The sequence below is a fragment of the Elgaria multicarinata genome, chromosome 5 (assembly GCF_023053635.1).
Source record: "Elgaria multicarinata webbii isolate HBS135686 ecotype San Diego chromosome 5, rElgMul1.1.pri, whole genome shotgun sequence".
Lineage (NCBI taxonomy): Eukaryota > Metazoa > Chordata > Lepidosauria > Squamata > Anguidae > Elgaria > Elgaria multicarinata.
The window spans coordinates 110,056,500-110,083,068 of record NC_086175.1 but is presented as its reverse complement, the minus strand read 5'-3'; the positions used below and the strand labels follow the sequence as shown (position 1 = coordinate 110,083,068).

Sequence of the window (26,569 nt, the reverse complement as noted above, 5' to 3'; positions counted from 1 at the left end):
TCAAACTGAGCTGTGCTTACTCTGCACTTTAAAGTTAACTTATAAAATGTCCAATGTTGACCAAAGCCAGCAGTTTTTTCTATTTTTTTTTTTAAAAAAATGTTTTCAGTTTATGCAGCTTTGACACTTGGGAGGAGGTCGAATATCAAAGCCGAAGAGAAGTTGGGTCCAAAGCTTTTCATTAGCACTTGGTGAGCGACTGCAAAGAACAATACAACATAACACACAAAATGCCACGCAGGAGGTGGGGAAGTCTTCCAAATCCCAAACTCTTTGTCAAAGCAGGATAGATCTTTCTGAGCCAAATTGGAAGTCCAGGTTTGGGGGTTTGATGGTTTCTTTTTTATTTTATTTTATTTGGGTTTGGTTTAGTTTCTTTTCTCTCTCTCTTTTTTTGCATTGCTACTCCTCCTAGGTCCAAACCTCTCATATTTGGAAGTGTAGAGAAGTAATCAATCAACATTATATGAGAGAACTTTTTTTTTTACTGAGTCCTTTAATGGTTTATATTGTGTTGTGTTGTACAGTCATTCCTTGCGCTCTTAAACGTGCGGCTCCGTGAGAAAACAGCCTTTTTGTCACAGTGCTCACCTCTGACTGTAACGTCTTTCTTTTGAAGCTGTTCTTCTCCAGTGTATATGTTCCGTGCTCGGCAGGAGTAGGTGCCTGAATGTTCAAGCGTAATGTTCTTGATGGTGAGGCTGAGGTCAACAGAATACTCCTTAGTGGCTGCCTTTTTTATTCTTGTCTGGCTGTTGTTTACTGTCCTTGGCAATGACCAGGTGATGTCTTTGTATAGGAGCTTGTTGGCTGAACAGGACAACACCAGGGTTCCTCCTTCAACGGGTGTTTTCTTTAAGTTAATATGGAATCCATTGGGCACGTCTGTCAAAAAGCAAAACAAAACTCTTTATTCATAGGAAAATGTGAAGGAATTCTTCCAGTACCTTCTCCCACATGCCAGAGCACACCGCTTTTTCTGAGACAGTGGGCATGTCTACACCAGCCCTATATCCCGGGATCGTTGCTGTGCATTCAAATGCCACACAGGGGATCCGGAAGCAGGCAAGGATGATCCCTCCGTTTTCCTGGGATAAGCCTTAGGTGTAGAAAGGGCCTGACAGGAAGCTCTATCTAGGCTGCCCTGAGTGCTGTCAAGGAAGACAGGTAGGATATAAAATAAATAACCATTACAGTACTGCAGTTTGGGCAAGTCAGTAGAAAACAACATTAAGCAAATATGTCCAGGATCTCTAGGATCAAAGCCTGCTCATTTATACATAGGAATCTCTGTTATTCTAGGGTGACCATATGAAAAGGAGGACAGGGCTCCTGTGTCTTTAACAGTTGCATAGAAAAGGGAATTTCAGCAGGTGTCATTTGTCTGCATGTCACACCTGGTGAAATTTCCTCTTCATCACAACACTTAAAGCTGCAGGAGCTATATTGCAGCTATACTGTGACCAGATTTAAAAGAGGGCAGGGCACCTGCAGCTTTAACTGTTGTGATGAAGAGGAAATTTCACCAGGTTCTCCATATATACAAATAACACTTCCTGAAATTCCCTTTTTAATACAACTGTTAAAGATACAGGAGCCCTGTCCTCCTTTTCATATGGTCACCCTACGTTATTCTGTATCAGACCATTGCTCTACCTAGCCTAGTATTAACCACATGGACAGGCAGCTCCCCTTCAGGGTTTCAGGGTTTTCCAGCTGGGGACTGAACCAGAGACTTGCACGTAAAGCATGTGCTACACCACTGAGCTGCGTCCAGGAAGGGCTTCCAAGAGTTTTAATAGAGGCCTAAGAAGTATGGATAGGAAGACAAATGTCTGATGATGCAACTATTTCTTGCTTTATTTGTACTTAATTTACATTGTACTTAATAGTTATTCTCACCACGTCTGGCACCGAACAGTCAGTTTATAGACAAAGACTTATTGGCATAACTTAATTTTGAATATTTTTTTATTCTGCATCTTGATTCTTTTTCTTTTGTTCACTACTCAGGAATATTGCAAGATAAAGAGCCCTCTCTAGATGCAGAGAGATTTGGCTATGGAGCGGTATAGAAATGTAATAAATAAGAATGTATAATAATATAAAAATTTGTAAACAAAGAACTAAAACCTGAGCAAGGTAAACCCTGCCAATACTCTGTTAATGAAGCTACATCTCTCATTGGTTTTTACTAGGGGTGTGCACGGACCCCCCGCTCCGCTTCTCTTCCAGATCTGCAATTTGTGGATCGGGCTGCTTTGCTCCGCCCCTGCTCTGCCCATGTCCGCTCCGCTCCGCTCAGAGCTCCGGATCCGGATCGGAGCTCCGTTCCCCCCCCATAGGCTTGCATTAAGCTAAAAAAGTATACAACTTTTTTTCTGTGAAAGTTAGAAACCTCAAGTTTGGCACCATGACACCTCATGGAGGTATACACATGCAGGCCAAGACTCAAGGCAATCCCATCATCCCCTGATTTTGGGGGAATTTATGAAAATCGGACACCCCATTCACACCCCTTTCGATAGCTCTGTCAATGTGCACGTTAAAAACCTCAAACTCGCCACCATGATAGGTTATCCAAGGATACACAAGCACGCCCAGACTCAAGGCAGTCCCATCATCCCCTGATTTTTGGGGAATTTATGAAAATCCAACACCCCATTCACACCCCTTTCGATAGCTCCGTCAATGTGCACGTTAAAAACCTCAAACTCACCACCATGATAGCTTATCCAGGGATACACACGCACGCCCAGTCTCAAGGCAGTCCCATCATCCCCTGAATTTTGGAGAATTTATGAAAATCCAACACCCCATTCACACCCCTTTCCATAGCTCCGTCAATGTGCACGTTAAAAACCTCAAACTCGCCACCACGATAGCTTATCCAGGGATACACATGCACACCAAGACTCAAGGCAGTCCCATCATCCCCTGTTTTTTGGCGGGGCTTAAACCTGCAGACATCTCAATGGGGCCATTTCAAAGGAAATCCCAACATGCCATGAATTGGGGAGTAGAGATAAACCTATTAATCTTCTTCCACACTTGAAAAATTGATTTGGAACTTCAAAAAGTCTAAGTGAGCGCAGGAAGGACTTCTCCCCTGAGTCAAAGCCAGACACACACAACCTCCCTGCGAGGCGGGCAGGGGAGGAGGGAGGGAAGGCAGGCAGGCAGCAGACATTTCTGGGGGCATAAGGAAGTGAGCCAAGGATAAGCCAGTAATGCATATAAAATGGAATAAATAAATAAATAAATAAATAAATAAACGAAGGAGGGGTGGAATTAAAAGCAGCAGTGTTGCTGAATAAACAACAAGAATAACTTTTTTAAAAAGGCTATATCTGTCTTTTACCAGCAATAGGGGGACGTGCCCAGGGGAGGGGGAATCATCGGCCAATTTAACTGGTCCTGTCTAAGAACCAGTCTTTTAAGAAGCAACGCTGTCAGTTCAACTCATGAAAGCCATTGCTCCACCACAAGAGCTCTACTAAGGAGTAAAGCTCTCACTTCAACTCATGATAGGCATTGCTCCACCGGGTTGCTCTCTTTGGAGGGCTCTGATGGCCCTCCAAGTACAGGAGAGAGTGAGGGCACGTCCACATGGCATGCCCTAGGGGAGCTCATCCCCTTGCACCACATCTTTTCAGTTGTTCCCCAAAGTTAGGGTGGGTAGTAGTGCTCTCTTATTATTGGCTTAGTATATGATTTCAGGTTGTGTTTGTGCATTTGGTGGGGCTACTGTTTTAAAAAACACTGGGAAAAGTCCGTTCAGACTAAGAAAGAGAAGTTCCCAGAATCCCAAGTTACCCATTTTACCTATCCCCTCCTCCAACTTTGGGATCATGTGATCATGACTGGGAGTTGACTCTGCCCCTCAGCAATCGAAACAGGTAACCTTTTTCCCGCCTTTACCCTACTTTTTAAAAAATTCTAGCACGCGAACCGCACTACGCAGAGAGCTGAGAGTAGGCTTAAAATGACCCCCATCCACGACTCTCTAAGCACAAGAATTTTCAGAAAGATAGCTTCAAAAATAACACAGTTATCCCCCTTTCTTTTCCGCAATGCAATCCTATGGGCGAAATGTTTCAAAATGGCGATCGGATCGGTCCGCGAAAAGAGAAGCGCTCTGCGTATGGCTGCTTCTCTTCGCCGTGCTTCTACGGGTCCCCGGTCTGCTTCTACTCCGCCTCTGGGCAAGGCGGAGCAGGCCAATTCACTCCTGCTTCTACGCTTCTGATCGGAGCGGAGCACATGCCTAGTTTTTACAATATTACTATTCCACCTTTTCTTTCTGTCATACACTGAGTATATTTCAAAAACTAAAAAAAGCTTTCCTTGCACCAGTAACTAGGGTTTAGAGTCAATATCATCCTTCCACCAGTGGAATGGAAATTGCTGGCAGAATGGGACTATCCCATCCTCTCTTCCCACTCTGTGAAGCCCTTATGCACCCCCAAATCTGATTTGGAGGGTTGAGATACCTTCCAGAGTATATTTCGGTTGTATGAAGGGTGCTGCAGATGGGAGGAGAGAACAGGGAAATCTTTTTCTGCCACCAATTTCCATTCCTCAGGTGGAAGGATTACGTTGGATCCAAGCCCATAAGTGCAATCAAGGTTAGGAAGAATTTGGAATCTTCTGTACTTTCTAAATGTTGAAATGTGGATTTTGATGGTGAAACTTCAATTTCCAAAACCAGATGCCTCCAGGTTCAGAGGCAGTATAATGCCACCGAATGCTAGTTGGTGAAGATGAAGAACAGAGTGCTGGACTGAGATTTGGGAGATCCATATTCTAGTCCCCACTTGGCCAGGAAGCTCACGGGGGGATTTTGGGCCAGTCACTGACTCTCAGGCCTGCAACAGAGGGGTGAGAATATTATGATATTTGTATCGTGAGATCTCCCCCACTGTTTACACGCAGCATGTGACGACCTCAGAGGGAGAGGACATCACGCCCGCCATTTTGTTTTTTGTTTTTTTTAAAGGAGAAGAGTGCACAAACGCTCATACACTCAAAGGTAAGTTTTTTTATTTTAAATAATTTTTCCCGCTCCCCCCACCCTCGTTGGGCGTGGTCCCAGCTCCTCAAGAGTAACCACGAGGAGCCGGGACAAACCACAATGCCCGCACACACGTTTCGCGGTCTTGGGATCAGCCCAAGACCAGGGAAAAAGCAGGCTCAAAGGATAGGACAAGATCCTGGGGAAAGGGAGGGATTATCCCTCCCTGTTCCCGGGCTCCCCTGTGCATCATGTGGATGCACCAGGATGATCCCTGGGATCACCCCGGGATATCACCTCTAGCTATGGCCTCAGCCTAACCTACCTCACAAGGTTGTTATTAGGATAAATTGGAAAGGAGGAAGATTGTGTAAGCCACTCTAGGGGTCCTTGAAGGAATAAAAGGTGGGATATAAATGTAGTAGTAGTAATAATAAAACATATTACTCAAGATCTACCAGACCAATTTTGCTCATTTTTGTTTTAAACTAAAGCTTGAGCAGCATAGATGTGCAGAAGAGTTTGAAACTTCCAAAAAAAAAAAAGCTTGAGCTTTGGACAGCTTGGAAAGGGAGAAGGGAGAGGGATAAAGCAAAGGGGGAGGTTAATGCGTATGTCCCACACCGTGCATGTAATGTAACATATGATATAGTATGTGTATGCTCATGTAATAATGCTTACTCCTGCGAGCTCTTGGAGTGTTGGGCCAATGAAAGGACAGGCACAGAATGTGGCGAAAGGGGCTGAAGAAAAGTCGGTTGGTGATAGAGGAGGAGGAAGAGAAGCGGAGGAGAAAAAGCTGAAAGGACACCAGAAAAGAGAGAAAGATCTTACATCATGTCTTTTTGACCTCAAACTTCAAGAAATGTTAAATGACCTACTAGCCCCTGTGGAAACACAGGATTTGCAATAATAATAATAATAATAATAATAATAATAATAATAATAGCAATAATAATAATAATAATAATAATAATAATAATAATAATAATAATAATAATAATAATAATAGGAAAAGGATGCTGGACTAGATGGACATCTGGCAAGGTTCTCCTTATCTTCTTATGTAAACCTGATATTTGTTTAGATTCATTGAATGAATGAATACAGTTAATATTATTATTATTATTTATTTATATAGCACCATCAATGTACATGGTGCTGTACAGAGTAAAACAGTAAATAGCAACACCCTGCCACATAGGCTTACATTCTAATAAAATCGTAATAAAACAATAAGGAGGGGAAGAGAATGCACCAAACAGGTACAGGGTAGGGTAAAACTAGCAGTATAAAGTCAGAACAAAATCAAGTTTTAAAAGCTTTAGGAAAAAGAAAAGTTTTTAGCTGAGCTTTAAAAGCTGCGATTGAACTTGTAGTTCTCAAATGTTCTGGAAGAGCGTTCCAGGCATAAGGGGCAGCAGAAGAAAATGGACGAAGCCGAGCAAGGGAAGTAGAGACCCTTGGGCAGGCGAGAAACATGGCATCAGAGGAGCGAAGAGCACGAGCGGGGCAATAGTGTGACATCTATCAGGTATAATCAAATACTAATTCTTACTGCACGTCCGATATTATCAAATGTTTCCTTGTTTGTCTTTGCTGCCCATCAATCTAATAAGATGAAGGGTGGTATAAATGAGGAAGTAGGTGGGTGATCACATGGGAGAGGGCCTTCTCTGCGGTGGCCCCACACCTTTGGAACAAACTCACAACGGAGGATCGCCATGCACCATCCCTGCGGGCTTTTAAGAAGGCCTTGAAAACATTTTATTTTGCCATGATGAGTACTGTTATTGCTGTTATTGCCATTGCTGTTCCCTGCTGGTTTTATTGTTGGCTTTCATTGTTTTTAATTGCTATTTTATTGTGTTTATGTTTTTATTGCTTATAATATTTTAACTGTCTTTATGTAATTTATTGTTGTAAGCTGCCCTGAAAGGGAGCCAAGAAATGTTTTAAATATATAAAAAATAAAATAAAAATAAAAATATGCTAACTTTTTGAAAAGCTGATTGCTACAGGAAGCTACTGATTGGATGTTTAGTGCTACTGGATGCCAGTTCTCAGACAAGAAAAGGCATTGATTGCTATGGTATGTTATCTACTAAATCTTGTAAAAAACAAATGTTGCTATGTCAGATTTATGTTTAGATGTTGACTGTTATTGCTTTCAAGCTGTTAGATATGGTAAACTGGTAAATCCTACTAAAGTGCAAATCTTCAGATGTCAAATGATGATGTTGACTATGCAATATTCATAAACTGTTAGCAGAGCACTTTTACATCCAGAGAATATTCACCATCAAAATCCAAAGAGGAGTGTTTTTGAGGGGTACAAATTTATTTTAGCTCTACTTTTGGACCTAAATACACATTTCCTATGTGAATACACATTTACTTGTGTATACAATTTGGTTTATGTAACCATCTTAAATGTATATATCTGCAACTTAATGGATCATTTTCAGCTTTCAGGACTCTATGAACTGTTCAATTCTCTCTTCCACTTGCTTGATTACTTTATCCCCTGGTTAGATGTATCCAATATTGGGACACTTGGTGAGGGCTGTTCGGCAGTGGAATAGCTTACTTCGGGAGGTGATGGGTTCTCCTTCACTGGAGGTACTTAACCAGAGACTGGATGGCTATCACCAGTTTTAAAATCTCTTCACTGGCTGCCAATTAGTTTCCAGGCGAAGTATAAAGTGTTGGTTATCACCTTTAAAGCCCTACATGGTTTGGGTCCCGGTTACCTGCGGGATCACCTTCTCCCGTACAATCCGCCCCACGCACTCAGGTCCTCTGGGAAGAATTTACTCCAGCCAACAAAAACAAGGCTGAGAACTATTACCCAGAGGACCTTTTCTTCTGCCTCTCCCAGTTTGTGGAATGGCTTGCTGGGAGAGATTCGTCAACTTAACAGTCTTCTGGAATTTAAGAAAGCCATAAAGACCGAACTTTTCCGGCAGGCCTACCCAGTTGAATTTTAAGATGCCTTTTAATAATTTACTGCTTTTAATAATGTATTAGTTTTAAATATTTTAATTAGTTATATGTATTTTATTGTGTTTGTATTTGTGTTGTACCCCGCCTTGATCCAGAGGGAGAGGCGGATAATAAAATTATTATTATTATTATTATTATTATTATTATTATTATTATTATTGGGATGCTGTTGCTTTATCCTAATATATTTGCAAACATGCAAGCTACCGCTTCTTGCACATGGTTCTGCCTGAGTTAAGGCACATGTACAGGTATTTGCATATAATGTTACTTAGGCAATGAACAGGTAAGGTCATTGTGAATTAAATGTCAAGGATACACAAAATTACGTTTCTAAATCAAACTGTACTACACTGTACTTCAGAGTAAGAATATAAGAAGAACCATGCTGGATCAGAGTAAGGGTTCATATTCTAGGCCAATATTTTGTTCACAAAGTGGCCAACAAGCTGTCTGTGGGAAGGCTGCAAGCAGGACGTGTGCAATAGGCCCCTCCCACTCATGTTCCCCAGCATACTGCCTCTGATACTGGAGGTGATATGTAGCCATCATGACTGGTAGCAACTGATTAACCTTTTTAATGTTAAAAGTACTATCTCACTTGACGTGCTACTTTAACTTTCTAGCCATTATATTTTTAGAAATAAGAAACAAGCTGATTTGAAAAGAAAGAAAGAAATCCTATCAAGTCTTTTGTTTTGTTTTTTAAAAATGAGAACTTCTGATTTCCAACACCTCATAGCATTTGTTAAAGCCAGAGACAAGCTACATAATGAGTGGCTGGAATGATGTAAAAGCGTTCTATTTACTTTAGTGATTTGAAACTTCCTGTGGAAATCGCTCCCAGGTTTCCTGATGGAAGGTTTTGTTTATCTTTGCCAAGCACCATCAGGAATCTCAAAATAAAATGCCTTTAGTGACACTGGTCAGCCAGGAGATAAGGCAACGCTGTTCCTGTCTCACCCTCAGTAATTGCAAACACGCCCATGGCCCTGCTGTGTGCCAGCAAAACACACACCCCAAAAAATAGGGGAAGGATCAAACTGAAGGGGTGGCATGTGTGGAAGAGACTGAACAGATTCATTTGACATTCAGAGATAACTAGGGAGGCTTTGATGGCTTTGAACATCATGAGGTCCCTTAAAAAAATGAACAGAATATACTGAAAACATATATAAACATGAGCAACTGTAGCTACATGCAGGTGCCTTTCAGATGTAACCCCCCAGTTGTACGGAAGCTATAAAGTGCTCCCATGCAGATGAAGGTTGCATTCCAATGACACAACCATACAGGCAGACCCAATGGCAGGGTTCTTTCCAATAGAATTGGCACCATGTCAGAGCACAGCACAAAAAAGCAGCTACCTACAGGGCTGAGGGCTGCTAGGGCTGTGTGTAACTACAACTGAGGGTTGCATGTAACTATAGTTGCTTATACTGATATCTCTTTTCTATTATTATTTATATTATTATTATTATTATTATTATTATTATTATTATCATCATCATCATCATCATCATCATCATCATCATCATCATCATTTATATCCTGCCTTTTTTCCTCCAAGGAACCCAAGGCGGCATACATAATCCTCCTCCCCTCCATGTTATCCTCACAACAACCACCCTGTGAGGTACGTTGGGCTGAGAGTCTGTGACTGGCCCAAAGTCACCCAGTGGGTTTCCATGGCCGAGTGGGGACTAGAACCTGGATCTCCCAACTCCCAGACCAACACCTTAGCCACTACACCACACCGGCTCTCACTGGCACTGTGTATGTTTAAGGGCACATTTAGAAATAGTAACTTCAATTTTGACAGAAATAAAATACCTCTGATCTAGTGGAGAAGACTGACCAGGTGATGTGTGTGCCTGCTCAGTCTGCTCTCCAGACACCAACCCTTGACGGGCAATGTCAAGGCCCATGCTGTTCTCACTCATGTTCTTTGACTTAAACCCAAACTTTGGCTGGACAGCCCATCAAATTCAGGACTCCTTCAATTAGAGGACTGTCCTCTGCCAGCTCTCCACAATAGAAGAATGACCTCTGTAAAGTAGGACACCTGGCTGCATGTGAAAGCAGTAATGCCATTAGACATGGAATTCAGTAGGATGCCATATTTTCAAGGGGCACCCTACTAAATAAAGCACACAGTGGGAAGAGAAGCAGGAAGATGATAAAAGAAGTACACAGATAAGACAGGAGTGGTCAACTTCTGGCTCTCCACAGCCAGCATAGCCAATGGTGAGGGAAGGTGGAAGTCACAGACAAAAACATCTGGAGGTCCACAAGTTGCCCACCCCTGAAATAAGTAAACAAATTAAAATTGGGTCCACTGTAACAGATTCAGGAAAGGCATGCCTAGATAAGAAAAGGCTTGAAGAGTGCTGATTTAATAAACCATGGTTGCAATCCTAAACACATTTTCTAGGGAGAAAGTTCCATGGAACACCATAGAATTTACTTATGAGTAAATACGCATAGGATTGTGCTGTATGTCAGGAAACTATGGAATGGATGGAGGAATCAAGGGCCATCTGAGGCAGGTGAACCTGAAACATTTCCACTGGGATCCAAAGCTGTCCAGATGCTACTTTTTGTGTTTTGTCCCAACATGAGTCATTGATGATAAGAGGGCTCTGATGAAAAGGAGTCATTGAACATAAATGGGCAGCCCAAACTGTCCACCTCCCACGTGTGCCTTGTCATCCCTGAAACCAACCTGGAGCTGGCACCTCCGTCTTCCCTAGGCCACGAGCTCAGTGGTACAGACCCTCAGTCCCAGGGGCTAAAAGTGGCCCTCCAGGGATTCCCCACGGTCCCAACTGCTTCTCCTAAGCACTGATTATTCAGTGGCTTCCTGCAGTATTTTTCCTATTGTGAAAGGTCCCAGTGCCTCTTGTAAGGCTTAGTTACTGGCTGCAAGAGCTTTGAGCTAAAACATTCTGGTATTTTTGGCCGTGCCCATTTTGCCTTTGGCTCCTCCCACTACTGGAAAGATGTCCCCAAAAGCTCCTCTGGAATGGAATTTGGCCCTGAAGCTGAAAGGAGCTCAATTCCCATGTACTACCAGATCAAATGGTAGGCTATACCCTGTCATTTCCCTTACATTACCCAATACCAACTTCCAAATGATTTTAATATTTGGGTAACCCCCACCAAACTAGTTGATGCTGAACTTCTCCTTCCTTGACTTCCTACAAACTGATATGCATAGGAACCCTTAAGACTTCCAGCAGCCTGGTTCACTCCCGTCTTATATTGGGCCTAGCACAGTTATTGCCACCCTGATGACTGCAGATATTTTAGACTTCAGCTCTCATCAGCCCCAGCTAGCCAACGGACAGGAATGCTGGAGATCGTAGTACCAAACATCTGGAAGGCACTAGGGTGAGGAAGGCTGGCCTACCACATAACGTGAGTAGGACGGTCTGCCTGTCCTGTGATCAGGCTCCGCACACACGTCTCACAACATTTTATGTCTGGACCCCTTTACAGTACAGACTAGCAAAAGGCCATAGGAGGAAATGTCTTCTTGCCCTGCAAAAGTTCCTGTCCCCTCCCTACCATTTTCTAGTTAAGCCAGACTTCAAATGAGAACAAACTTGAAAGCTAACAAACTTCTAGCAATCAGTCTAGCCCCAAGTATCTATTTTGAATATACTGAAAGGAAATCCTTTTTAGCATCCTGGCCTTTTGTTCACAGCCATCAGCATTTTGAGCTGGCATTAGTTTAAAGATGCTTTCTTTCTTTTTCTTTTTTTTTCTTTTTTGTTCCTCAGCTAGAGCTGAGAAATCAGAACATTTATTTTTTCAGTTGACTGCAAGGAGAAAAGGTTAGCTGATTACACTAACTTAAATTAGAATGGATTCACACAATGGCTTTTCTCACACCACAAATGTCTTAGTTCAGCCCATCTTGAGAACCAGATGAGTTTGTCTATAGAAAGAGGTCAACAGGCTTTTGGTTTCTGGGGAAGAGGCACGTGAACCGAAGGCTCTTTTCTGTGGCATACAGCTTTCTGCGTACGGAACAGACATGAATGATCCAGCCATGTGATTGATCCAGATATAATGGCTTGCAGCCAATGTTGTCATTCTGCTAGTGCAAAGCTTCTACCACTTGTGCAAATCCTGCTTTCATCCTTGCGCCAGTGACACATCCAATACTTTCATTTCATGTGTGCAACATGTTCTGCAAGACATTACACAAGGCATTGCACAAAATGTTGCCCAACGCGTTCCGCACAGGGTTGCACAAGCCATTTCACAAGCTGTTCCAGAATTCTTTATGACTTCATTTTGCTAGACATTGCTTGCATTGCTTGGGTTAATTGTTCTGCTAGCGGCTGTGCAACTACTATTGGAACAATTTCAACTCTTGCCATTTTTCCACTAGTGTAACATTGGCTATAACCCAATGTTTGCAGACATGCTGTGATATTACAGCATCTTAGCTAATAATAGTATTGCAGAAAGAATGGGTAGTATCCAGTACTGCCGCTGTGCCTCCGCTAGTACTGTTGTGCCCATGAGACCAACTGATAATGTAACAGGAAACCAACGCTTCCTAAAGCAACCCTGGGAATGAGTGGAAATTCTCATTTCCAGAACAGGACAGGTCGTTGGAATTTTCTGGGAGTTACGCCGACCTACCCCAATCTGGAAACATGTGTTTCTGCTCATTTCTAGTTGCTTCAGGAGCCGCTAGCTCCCCATTGCGCTAGAGGTGGGTCCTGCTAGTACATGAGCAGCAATACATATAGCTCCACGTTTCACAGGTGTGGCGACAGGCATGTTAGTGCTGAGTAGACCATTCGCAGTCTAGTATATTTGCAACGTATTATAACAGTCCATCTATTACCACCCTGAAAATTCTGTTATTTTCATCCACCATGGCTATTTCCTCAACAAAGAAGCAGGTAAACATTTAATCTATCCAACAGTGGTGTGATTTGACACTGTATGAATTGTACCTCACCTGTGACAACATAACTAATGCTTCTTTTGTCACTTCCCACTTTATTGGAAGCAAGGCAGCTGTAGATTCCGGAAGACCTGGATTCCGCCACAACCAATATGCTTGCAGTCTGTGAAAGGAAGAAGAGTTTTAGTTCTTGTATGATTGAGACAATTGCATTTCCTTGATCCTCCCGAATGCTGGCACTGATATGATTCAGTTGTTACATTCAATAAAAGGCTGAGTAGCAGCTAGGAGGTGCTGCTATGTAGCACCATGGAAAGAATGGAAAAACAACAGGAAGGAACATTCCCAGGAGGACGCGTACATTACCAGAGCCATTGCATTCTGAATATGTGGATTAGGGCTTAAGATTAATTTAGCTCTTGCTTGTAATGGGTTGATGACAGGTTGCCACAGGTAAGGTGTGGCACAGAGAGCCCGTCCGTGCTCATTGCCCCAGGGTCAGTCAGTCAGCCAAAGAAGTAGGCAAGGATAATATTGGAAGACTTGGCTCCCATTTATAACTGGTTCATTTGCTGAGTGAAAAAGTAGTAGAAAATGGGCAGTCATGCCTTCTTAGCATCCTGACCCCTTCCTTTTCGCATGTCACGTTTTAGATAAAATATGCAGTTACAAAGGAACAGTGTTGAGGGTAGGCTTTATCTTGGGCAATTTTCAGTTGACTGGGGGCAGAGGGAGATGTGAAACATTGTATTTTAAGAACGTGTTTTTGTTTTACATTTCATAATATCTATGACATTATGAAATATATAGGACATCCAGGTGATGACGATTATCTCTTTTCTCACTCATGCAGTTTTTCTAGAAGGACGGACATGATGGGCTTTGCCAGGGATTTCCTGACAATTGAGCATGATTTAAGTATGACCGCTTTCTGGATGTTGGTGTGGATGTATTTTGGTTGGCCCAGTTTCTGAACGTTTTCTGTATAGTTTGATGATGATGATGATGATGATGATGATGATTAAAGCAAAACGGTGCCCTTATGTATTACAATATCCATTGTGTAGATCCAGAGATGTGGGAGATCCTGGAGAAGAATCATAAGTTGTCTGAAAAAAATGTGGTTGGGAGTAGAGAACAGTCCTTCCACCATAAAGAGATCTGGTGTATGATATTGCTAACTCTTAGAGACTAACATGTGACATACTTTGAACTGCTCATCTAGACATACCCTTGATTAGTCTTCCCCAACCTGGTGCCCCTCCAGGCTTCCTGACCATTGGCCATGATAGCTGGGGCTGATGGGAGTTGAAGTCCAAAATACCTGGAGGGCATCAGGTTGGGGAAGGCTGCTCTTGATGATAGGTCCTTTTCTCTCTTTTTAAAGTCCCCATGGTGTAGGGGGACTAACTTTAGGTGGGGGGAAGACTTAAAACTTCCCTGCCAATATACGGGTGGTCCCAACCCAGATCAGGACTCTGTGTGCTAAGGTAAATAAAATCACCAGGTTCAGCTGCGTGTTATGTATTTAATATATTGTGTAGTTTAGACCTTATAAACCAAAATTTACCCTTTGTTATGATTAACCACAGACAGATGAGCAAGTAGCCAACAATAGAAGCGTGTTGTTGTTTTTTATCGTAAGACTTTCAACATCACACCCAAAAGATCACCCTCTTCTGTGCTTTTCTGGGCGTGCTATTTTTGTTTTATTTTTTGATTGTGGAGGCCTGCCAACATTTCAAAATACATCGTGGAACTCTGAATGGGGATTCCATTATTAGGCAATATTTCCAGGGGGTATTTTAAGTGACATTTCAGCCATACCTCTTCTGCCATCTCAAAAAACAACACAGCTTGAGTCAAGAGAAACAAGTTGTGGGTGAGGATTCAATGCATCATGTCTGTATAGAATTTCATTTCCAGCATGCAGGAGAAGAGCTGTTTTAAGTCTATAGTTGCAAAAAGACAAAGCTACCCTGGCATGCTAGAATCACACTGGTCTGTTGTGGTATAAACAAAGTAGACTCTTGCCTACACAAGTCTAATTCCAATATAGTGAGACACTTACTACGAAAAACAAAACAAAAACAAAACTGAGCAATCATAGACATTTGTTCAAAAGATTAATGTCGCCTTCGGACTTGCTCCTTGCAGAGATTCACACAGAAATTCTTAGGCTGATTTTATATGTGGGGGATTACTTCTGCTTAACACAGTCTGTAACCCTCATGCTTCACCAACCCTACTGAAAAGAAGGTACATTTGATATCCTTTCTATCCCACATTAACAACCTTCAAACATATGGCACAAATAGTCTCAAAGGTGCTTTTCAGTGTCTTGTATGAAAATGTTCCAACTAGTCCTGTAATTATTTGAAGAGCTAAACTCACGAAGTCGGCTCTGATCAAAGGAAAACATTTGAAAAGAAATACCCAGGCTGGTAAAACCGCCCAGATGCCTGCCAAAGAATTTTAGGGAGTTCCAAAAGTGCAAAAGCAAAAAATGCTCAATGGAATTGCTCATGTTAGAAAGCAGTTCGTCATTACTACCTTAGCATGTGTTCAGGTTCATAAAAGGATGCCACAGGGAAGATGGTCAAGTACTATTTTCCATGGCCGCAAAAATTAGGACCCAAAATAATGGGCATGTTACAGCTACTTAGGGCCTTGCTAGACCTACCTTTGAATCTGGTTGGGAGGGGCCAGCCCATGCTAAAAGTAGCAAGGGCCGTCGCCCCTGTCTACACGTAAGTCGCAACGGGCTGCAGGAAGGACCCATCGCATCCGCCATTTTGTTTAAGTTTAAAAGGGCCATGTGTGCAGGAGCGCACCAATGATAAAGGTAGGTTGGTTTTTGTTTTTTTTTCTTTAAGGTTCCCCGCTCCCCCCCTGCCCCTGATTTCCCCGCCCGCGATCCCCCCTGGCTCCGTTTCCCCCCCATTCCCCCTGGCTCCGTTTCCTCTCCCATCCCCCCTGCTCCATTTCCCCCCATCCCCCCCGGCTCCATTTCCCCTCCATCTCCCCACCCTGCCCTGATGGCCGCAGCTCTCCTGTGGAGCGCTGACCGCCATCTGCCACTTTCCCCAGCTACTCACGAGTAAATGTGGTAGTCGGGGAAAGCGGCGGAATGGGCTACACGCCTGTGGTCTCGGGCTGAGCCTGAGACCACAGGAAATGCCAGGCCACAAATGGTGCCGGTTATCCTGGGCCAAGGGAGGGTTACCCCTGCCTGAGCCCGGGATCCCCTGTGCATCATCTGGACACACAGGGGCCGGGCCTCGCACCGGGCTACTCCGTCGTCTAGCAAAGCCCTTAGATTCAGATTAAATATAAGGAAAAACTTCCTGATGGTAAGATCTGTACAACAGTGGAACAGTGTACCTATTGCAGCTGTGGGTTCTCCATCTCTGGAGGATTTTAAGAAGAGGCTGGACAGCCACCTCTGATGGTTTAATTGGTTTTCCTGCACATTGCAGAGGGTTGGACTAGGTGATCCTTGTGGTCCCTTCCAACTCAACAATTCTTTGATTCTATGTTCTCCCACCTCCACCCCAAGCTTAAAATGAATCTTTACTGTATTGTACAAAGCATTGTTTTAACCTTACTAGAACATATGACCAGGCATAAACAAATGAAGCACCTGAAGCAAAAACGGAAAATATACGATCCCAATTGGGCAGGGCTGGCCAACTTGTGGCCCTCCAGTTGTTTTAGGGTAGCCATGTGACCCCTTTACAGAGGACAACCCTCTGTTTGAAGGATTTCCCTGTCCTTTATTTTGAAGGTATTCTCTGTTTGAAGGGCTGCCCAGTCCAAAGATAAAGAACCGTCAGATCAGCCTACCTCAACCTAGCACCTTCCAGATGTGTTGGACTACAACCCCCAGCATCCCCCAGCCAGCTATCAACACCTGGACAGCAAACTGAGCAAGGCACCCAGGTCACCTGGTCCCAGTCTTCCACACAATGGTGAGATGTACTTTGAACTTATATTTAATTTATATTGATTATTTCCAAATTTGCATCAGAACCATATGCATTAGCACAGGCAAATTAGTGTTCTCCTTTTTTGGTGATGCATTTTCTCTTTTTTGGCAGTCCATAAGTGGCCACCCTATTTGGCCAACAACTCCCATTATCCCTCACCATTGGCAATGCTGGTGAAGGCTGATGGGAGTTCAAGACCAAAACGTCTGGAGGGAGACAGGCTGTCCTGTCATTCATGCTTAATTCTATATTTAAGTTCCTTGATTTCTGTGGTTAGTCACATTGTACTTCTGGTGTGGCCCCCTGTCCCGCCCTGCTCTGCCCTGCCCAGAGGGTGTATGCAATCTTGAAGCACTAAGTTTATGACCTTATAATATAAATATTTACCTGAGAGTAAGTACAATTGAGTATCATGGGAATTATTTTTGAATCCATGGGATTGTGCTTCATGAGCCCAAAAGATGTGGTGGGCTACTTTTCCCCACAGAAGTCAATGGATCTCACTTACTCAAAAGCAAGAGCAGTGAGGAGGCAGCCCTTGGACTGACACTGCAGTCAGCACTTGGCTGGTGCATGCTGGGAGTTGTAGGGCTTTTTTCTGTCTAAACATGCACCTGTAGTTTCTTTCATGGAGCAGTGGCCGTATGGCAGTAACTAAATTAGGTTGACCATACGGAAAGGAGGGCAGGACTCCTGTATCCTTAACAGTTGAATAGAAAAGGGAATTTCAGCAGGTGTCATTTGTATATATGCAGCACCTGGTGAAATTCCCTCTTCGTCACAACAGTTAAAGCTGCAGGAGCCCTGCCCTCTTTTGTATCTGGTCCATCTTCTTTCTTATCATGGAAAATCCATTAAGGAAGAAGGGCTGCACGATGCCTTCTGAGAGCTAGCCCCCCTTTGTCTGGAAGCCCCCTTAGTCTCTCTAAAGATGGGAGTTTAGGGATGAGATTGGCTGGGTGGAGATGGGTGTGGAACAAATGGGGTGTGTTTAAAGAATGGGCAGTGGGGTGACATGTTGACACCCCCACCCAGTCCTTTGTTCTGAAATGTACTTGTCTCAGCCAAGTTGAGAACAGTCTTAACCTGCAACACCTTCTCTCCTTTGTCATTTCTCTTTCTCTCTAAATACATATAGGGCAATATCATACACTACCAGGAAGCATAAAAAAGGAAGTGTACATAAGTGCTGCTGCTTCTTCCCAGGCATAAAGTACGGGAGGGGCAACTTGCACATTGATAAGGGTGACCATATGGAAAGGAGGACAGGGCTCCTGTATCTTTTAACAGTTGTGTTGAAAAGGGAATTTCACCAGATGCCATTTGTGTGCATGCAGCACCTTGTAAAAATCCCTCTTCGTCACAACAGCTAAAGCTGCAGGAGACCTGCTCTCTTTTGTATTTGGTCACTGTAGTATAGCTATTTAACTGATGTGATGAAGAGGGAATTTCACCAGGTGCTGCATGCATACAAATACACCTGCTGAAATTCCCTTTTCTATACAACTGTTAAGGATACAGGAGCCCTGTTCTCCTTTCCATATGGTCACCCTAACATTGCCCCTCATGGATAGGTCTACTCCATTTGCCTTCTGCTGTGCCCCTGTATGAAACCCTGAAGTATTTTCTAGGATTGTCTCACCCTGGAGGAAATTTCAGACTGTGTTTAAATCAAATTCCCAACTTTTCTTTTGTGCAGTAATCTTATCAACATTTTGGACATCTTCATGGGCTCTTGTATGAAGCCTCTCCAAATTGTCAGTATTATTTTTTTTAAAAAATGGGACCACCGAAACCAGACATGGGACGAAGTCCAATAAACTGGCCTCACTTCCCTTAACAAATCACATAAAAGCCAGATATGTGGAAAATGCTTTCAGAAAACAAGGATGTTACACAATGACATGAAATGGTGTGGTTTGGCATTCAATGTTGTTTGGTCAGGCTTGCAACAGCACTGGGATTTTGATACTGCTTAATACCTTAACCAGTTTGACACATAACATTTTCTCCTGTGCATTCCCAGAGTCAACATGAGAATTTAAGCACCCAGAGAAGTATCTACTGCTAATCGTTAGCAGCCCCTCAATACTCACTGAGGCAGATTCTTCATGGTAGTGAGTCAATGAAGGCACACTGTCATATGCTAGCAATTATTTGCATGGATAGCATGGCCAATTTCCACAGAGCTGTGAATAGAATCCAGCCTTGCACACAGGCGTCCTGTGATTGTAGTGCTGCATCTGAAATACTGTGTGGTTTGATTTTGGATGGGTGAGACCCAAGTCCAAATCTCTACTCAGCTGTAAAGGTTATTGGATTCCTTAGGAGATGATATTGTTCTCAGTCTTAACTCTTAGAGTTAAGCGAGATCCGATTTTTCACTGTAACTTTCAGTGTTACATTCTGGCAAATGGTCATTTAGCATTAGCAGCAGCTCATAGTAAATGCTCAAATTAACCATACCTTATTCTTCCCCTCTATTACTGCTGTTCTTTGAGTGATGCTTTGGATTCTGTTTCCTGTAGTGCTCCCCGATTTCAAGATGAAAGAACTCTCTGGACTGGAGCAAAACTCAGACCTATGATGGGATAAAAGAGAGTGAAGCAAGAGTCTCATAACATAGGGCAAAGACAATAGGGTGACCATATGAAAAGGAGGACAGGGCTCCTGTATCTTTAACAGTTGCATAGAAAAGGGGATTTCAGCAGATGTCATTTGTATATATGGAGAACCTGGTGAAATTCCCTCTTCATCCTAAGTTAAAGGTGCAGGAGCTATACTAGAGTGACCAGATTTAAAAGGGGGCAGGGCACCTGCAGCTTTAACTGTTGTGATGAAGAGGAAATTTCACCAGGTTCCCCATATATACAAATGACACCTGCTGAAATTTCCTTTTCAATACAACTGTTAAAGATACAGGAGTCCTGTCCTCCTTTTCATATGGTCACCCTAAAAGACAATGATATGACATTTCCTACAAGAGGCCATGGGCTCTGTAAAGATGCCCTAATTGAGTTTGCAGCATCCAGAGCCAAACTGCTTAAGACGTGCGTAGCTATTTATTTTTATTTTATTTTACATTCATGTACTGCCAATAACCAGAGCTCTCTGGGCAGTTCACAAAAATTAAAAACCCAAAACACGATATCATAAAACATAACATAACATAAACCTTTCAAAGGTAGAATAAATCCAAAGTAAAAACCAGATTAAAAGCCAGCAGCAGTGTAAAAATCTAAAAATACAACGGCAAACATTCAAATACAAAACAGAAGGACTAAAAAAGGGAATAAAAAGGATCTTCACCTGGCACCAAAAAGACAGCATAGTGCTGCGTTGGGAACCTTTTGGGGCTGTGGGCACATTTAGCCATTTGAGAACCTGTCTTGGGCACCAGCACAAAATGGGTTCCACGGAGGTGTGGCAAAGGATAAGTGACTTGCCCAATAGGCTGAGTACAAGAGAGGTGGGGGCTGAGCCTCAGTACACTAAACAATTCCTTTTAACCCAAGAGAAACCTATTTCCCAGCTGCCAATAAGAAAATATTTTGTTGTTGTTGTTGTTGATGTTGTTGTTTTAAGTGGGAGAGGTAAGGCACCTTGCAGGGCATCAAGAAAGGTATTTGGGGGCGCACTGGTGCCTGCAGGTACCACTTCATCTACCCCTGGCATAGTATATAGCTTTACTCATCAAGAAATGCTTTTTAAGTAACTCCAGGAAAAGAATCTGATTTTCCAAATCTTTAGGCTAACTTGAAATCAACTGAAGTTTGATGTAAATTGCTCTTTCCACAAGGTTCAGGCAATCTTCATTCACACCCTACCGTACAGAATTGTACTTAAAAACATTTTGACCATGTTCATAATGGGCATCGTTAGTGAGGATTACTGAGTATGTGATGTGCTTTGAACACTTTAAAAAACCCACCGTATCAATACTATTATTATTACTACACAGACTTCTTTTTCTGTTTGTATACATTTGTTGTAACTTTGTTTTTAACTTCAAAATCTGGAGAGTGATTTCCTTTGCTTGCATTTTTAGCTCTTTACAAATCTTCAGATTTTAGGAAGGATTCAGGTTTTGAGTAGAGTTTGTTAATATGTTAAAAGTGTCACATTTTTAAAAGATGAGATCTCACAGCGATAGGTTGATTTGTTTTATGTTCCACTTTTTCTCAGTGGCCTACAGCATTTTTTTGAAGCCAAGCTGACTGGGAAATGCTGGGAGTTGTAGGACTTTGTTCTGCCTGAACATGCATAGGATTGCACCCTTAATTGTTCATAAGAACATCTGTTAGCATAGTACTAAGAGAACGCCACACACCTATACCACCATGCAGGTTCTTTTACTAATATGTGGCTATTTTCTTTTATGCCATGTTATCATATACTAGTTAACAGCATGAGAGTGTTTACTTCCATAGTTCACTAGATTTGGAGAAAATATATTCCAAATTGTATATATATATATATACATTTAGATGAAAACAATCAAGTGCTTTCACCTCATGGGAAGGGAGGGAAGGAAAAGTTACGTAGTTGTATCAATTATTGAAAATTTCAAGTGTGAGTGTCTGAGGGGGTCGTCAGGGTGGAATTCCTGTTGGTGTTACACAACAGACTGGCTCTTAATCAGAGTATTCAGATGTGTCCTTGATGGAACTAATTTCTTTTCCCAAGCTTAATTTGATGCATATGAAAATAAACCCATTGGAATGCTCATTACATTGTGTCCATGTCTTCACATTCTTTTCTGGGAAGTATTCTTATTTTTGTCAAGTTCTAGTTTGAATGGTAGAGTTTTGACCTTTGATGAAAGCTCTTAACGTCTCGAGATGTGGGTGTTAACATACATCAAATCTCTTTAAAGCAAATGAACTAAATCCCCTCACTTGTAAGTTATTTTCTTATATGAATCATTCTCTTCCACCAAAGTGAAATTTAAAATTTCACGCTTGTGTTCAGATAGCTGGCAATGATCACCGATCAAAGAGCATCAATTCCTTCCTAAAGTTTTAATTTCTGCAGTTCTTTATGTCATTGAATAAAAACAACATCTGATTGTTTTGCATGACACATTAGGGTTTGGATCTTATGTCCCACTGATTTCAATGGGTTTGCTTTAAATATGACTAAATTTGGATCCAACTTTGTGTTAACTCATTTGAGAGCTATTTAAACATAAAATGTTAATTATCTTAGACCCCATTATAATTTATGGGAGAATTGCCATTGACTGCAATGGGGATATGACTTTTAACTATTAAAATTGAACCTTGGCTTTATTTTTTATTTTATTATTAACATTTATACCCCACCTAATCTGCTAAAAAGGTGGTGGTGTATAACAATTTAAAATCCCGCAACAATAAAAATAAGAACATTAAAAAGTAAAAAATAACACCTACACATTTTAAAAGTCTAGATTGAAAATATGCATCTTTAGATCCTTTCCAGTTTCATTAGCTGTATTGGAAACTCCACCAGCCTACAAATTCTGCCACCTCCTGTCACCCATTTCAAGAGCTCTAAATTGTGTGGGATTGGAAGAAGGAAGAGGAAATGGGTGTAATCCACCAAACTCATCTCTTGAACAACCTCTACTTTAGGGTGGCCATGTGTCCTCTTTTACAGAGGACAGTCCTATATTTGAAGGGCTATCAGAGGGCACTCCTCTATTTGCAGGAGTCCTCCATCTGAAGAGCTTCCCTGTCCAATTCCAGTTTAAAGACAAAGAATAATAAGAACTGCAAACTGAACAGGAGGGCACAATAGTCACCTCCTCACAATCTTCCACACTATGATGAGATATACTGCATTTCTATTTAAATTTTGCCTTTCTAAATGTGTAGCATTACTGTATTATAGCTCTATAACACCATACTTTACAAAATAGCATTATAGTGTTATAGCATCATGCTCTCTTCCATGTGGTAAAAATGTTCTAAGTGCAAAAGTATTTGAGTGATAATTAAGGCACTGATTAGAAAAAAAATGGGATCACAAAATCTGTTTTTGTATTTTTAATAATAATAATAATAATAATAATAATAATAATAATAATAATTTATTTCTTACCCACCTCTCCCTTTGGATCGAGGCGAGAAACAACATTAGCACAGGAATCAACACATTTTAAAAATTCTTGATTTTACATTAATCTGGGTAGGCCTGCTGGAAAAGGCTAGTCTTCAAAGCTGCCTTAAAATCACAGAGAGAGTTAATATTACGAATCTCCTTCAGCAGGCTGTTCCATAATCCAGGGGTGACAGAAGAAAAGGTCCTCTGGGAAACTGATGCCAGTCTAGTCTTGGCTGACTGAAGTAAATTCTCCCCAGACGACCTGAGTGTGCGGGGCAGACTGTATGGGAAAAGGCGATCCCTCAGGTAACCTGGACCCAAACCATTTAGGGCTTTAAAGGTAATGACCAACACTTTGTACTTTGCCCGGAAACTAATTGGCAGCCACTGGAGTGATTTTAATGTTGGGGTAATATGCTCACCCCTAGATGTACTGGTGACCAACCAAATCTCTGCACTGCTGCTAGGTTTTATTGTGGCTTGTACTTTATATTGCTGTTTTAAGCTTTTACATTTTACATTGTATTTTATGATGCATTTTGTGGTTTTAATTGCTGTGAACCGCTCAGAGAGCATCAGCTATTGGGAGGTATAGAAATATAATAACTAAATAGCAGCCACTACAAAGGCTGTAATGAATGTGGGTTGAGCTTAAAATGGCCCCACCCCATGGCAGCTATGTTAAGCCCCCTGGTGTGAACAGAACATAGCAAATTATACTCATAGATAAAGCACAATACTTCCAATAGTGCAGAAAGCCAATGGCAATTCCACTTGGGGGTGACCTTGACGGCGGTGCGTTGGTGCTGCTTTCTCCCTAAACCCTCTGGTTTCGCCCTTGTGGGGTAGCACTGGGTAATCCCTCTGCTGGTTTTCCTGGTACTGCAGCTGCCCCCCACTGCCTCCTTCTGCCCTCATCCTGGCTTCCGGCATCCAATCAGAGTTTGCTTTCAGCCAGGAAATGCCTCCGCAGCGAAGCTGGAGTGAGGTTAGACATCGTAAGGGCCATATTTGTCTCACTTCAGCCACAAAAGTCAGGGTAAGTTATTCATAGCTTCGCAGGAAAGCCTGCTGTGGCTGCGAGGTGGCTGCTGCGTGGTAAAGCATATAGACAGCCCCTTAAAGGTTTACAGCAAAGCAGTAATGATTGGTTGGTGCCAGGAGCCGCTCATCCGGAAACAGCTCAAGTACAGTACTGGGCTAGATGGACCAGTGATCTAGTTCAGTTATAGGGCAGCTTCGTATGTTCAACTACGCTAAAATGCCTTAAGGAACATCTTTAATTATTATTATTATTATTATTATTATTATTATTATTTATTTATATAGCACCATCAATGTACATGGTGCTGTACAGAGTAAAACAGTAAATAGCAAGACCCTGCCGCATAGGCTTACAATCTAATAAAATCATAGTAAAACAATAAGGAGGGGAAGAGAATGCAAACAGGTACAGGGTAGGGTAAGCAGGCACAGGATAGGGAGAAACTAACAGTAGAAAGTAACAGTAGAAGTCTGCACAACATTAATGCATTAAAAAAAAAATCCAGGATGTGTTGTTACCAAAGAAGAGACACTGATGAAATTCTGGAAAGCTCCCAGAACAGTCACGTATGAATATATGTGTGTGTTTTTAAATAGTATCCACTCAATGCAGCAGTTTACAATACACTCCTGATTAAAACACATTCAGTCAATAAAGACAAGCAAAGAAAAGCATCAGTGCAGTAGGTTGAAGCAGACAGAAGGCAAACAACACATAGGGCTCATCTACACCAAGCAGGATATTCCACTATGAAAGCGGTGTGAAAGCGGTATATAAAAGGCAGGAGCCACACTACTGCTTTATAGCGGTATTCAAGTGCACTGCAGGATCTACACTACTGCTTTATAGTGGTACTGAAGTACACTGACAACTATTGGGGCCCATACCAGCTCTACACCAAGCAGGATATAACACTATGAAAGTGGTATGAAAGTGGTATATGGTATGTGTCAATGGGCCCCAACAGTTGTCAGTGCACTTCAATACCGCTATAAAGCAGTAGTATGGCTCATACCTTTTATATACCGCTTTCATACTGCTTTCATAGTAGAATATCCTGCTTGGTGTAGATGAACCCATATAGTACAACAAAAAACCAAGCACTTTTCAGTTTCCACTAATTTTAGCAGGAGATAACAATGCACAAGGTCACCTCTCTGTATAAAATAATCAATAGTAGGCCCACACTCTGAATATTGTACATAGCTTATGGATCATTTAGATTTAAGTTTTCTTGCCTTCCCATTCGGTATGCAATCAGATAAAAGAAATCTAGACCCTACCTCAAAATACAAGCTAAAACTGCACACACACACACACACACACACCCAACCAACAGAATCTAGGATCCAAAGAACTACTTTACGTTACCTATGGGCTTTGACATGCACAGGATTGTAGTTGCTGTTTTTGAATTTTACATAATTTGTTTTGAACAGCAGACCCCCATGTCATCTCACAAACTGCTTTTGAAAAACACCTGTCACTTTCAAAAGAGGTTCACCATGTGGCATGGAGAATTGGGGTGCTTCCAGATGAGGCTTATGCCATGCAATCACCCTGCCTCATTCATAGAATTTTACAGGGGGTGCAGATGTCATTGTCTTCAGCTTGTAACACTCCTTTGTTTTTCTACCCCAATCTTTTTCTTTCTTTCCAGGAAAAATCTATTAAGGAAGAAAAGACGGAGTAGCTGCACAATGTATTTTGTCAAAGGAGCCCTTCATTTGGAACCACCCTTGGTGTTTGAGAAACACAATTCCACACATACACACACAGAGAGACACACACACACCGGGCACATTCATTCTCAAATGCCAGTTCTGGCTGCCTTATCTGAAAAAAAGAAAAAGGAAGTAGAGCTGGATAAAACGCAAAGAAGGGTAACAAAAGAAGGTGCGTTTATGAAACGTCCGCAAGACAGCTTTGAGAAGATATGGTGGTATTGGGGTAGGGTGGTGGTGGGAGAAATCAGAAGACAACTGTGCTATGCATAATGCAGGGAGTCCAGGGTCTTCAATGCAATGAATAGGCAATGCACTTGAGAACAAAAATAAGAATTTGTTCCCCATAATAATTAGATGCTTTTTTCAGCCCAATTATTTTTTGGAATAGATTGCCAGAGAATAGTATCCTTTCCAAACATACAACTGGGTTTACAAAAGGTCAAGACAGATTCATGGCAGATAGCATATTAAGATGGTCAGGTTATACATTCTTCTGCCTTAACACAGGCTTTTAAAAACAATTTTTGCTCTTTGAAACAGTAAAATAAATAATAAATAAATAATTTATTTCTTACCCGCCTCTCCGATTGGATCGAGGTGGGGAACAACAACAAGCATAAAATACTGATTAAAAACATTTTAGGATGTTTAAAAGCATCCTAAAGACATACTAAAATATCCTAAAATTCTACTGGATAGGCCTGACGGAAGAGATCAGTCTTGACAGCCTTCTTGAATGCTAAAAGTACAAATGGATCCAAAAAGCTGATG

At 41.9% G+C, this 26,569-nt stretch overlaps 1 protein-coding gene across 1 annotated transcript in view; it reads right to left on the bottom strand.

Moving 5' to 3' along the window:
* Positions 1-26,569, bottom strand: part of FLT1 (fms related receptor tyrosine kinase 1) — a 161,773-nt gene that overhangs the window by 69,939 nt on the left and 65,265 nt on the right. The window contains exons 11-13 of the mRNA XM_063127004.1: positions 19,406-19,520; positions 13,005-13,113; positions 592-885 (exon numbers count right to left, since the gene is read on the bottom strand). Of these exons, the coding sequence (XP_062983074.1) occupies positions 592-885; positions 13,005-13,113; positions 19,406-19,520 (518 nt within the window). The remainder of the gene's footprint in view (positions 1-591; positions 886-13,004; positions 13,114-19,405; positions 19,521-26,569) is intronic.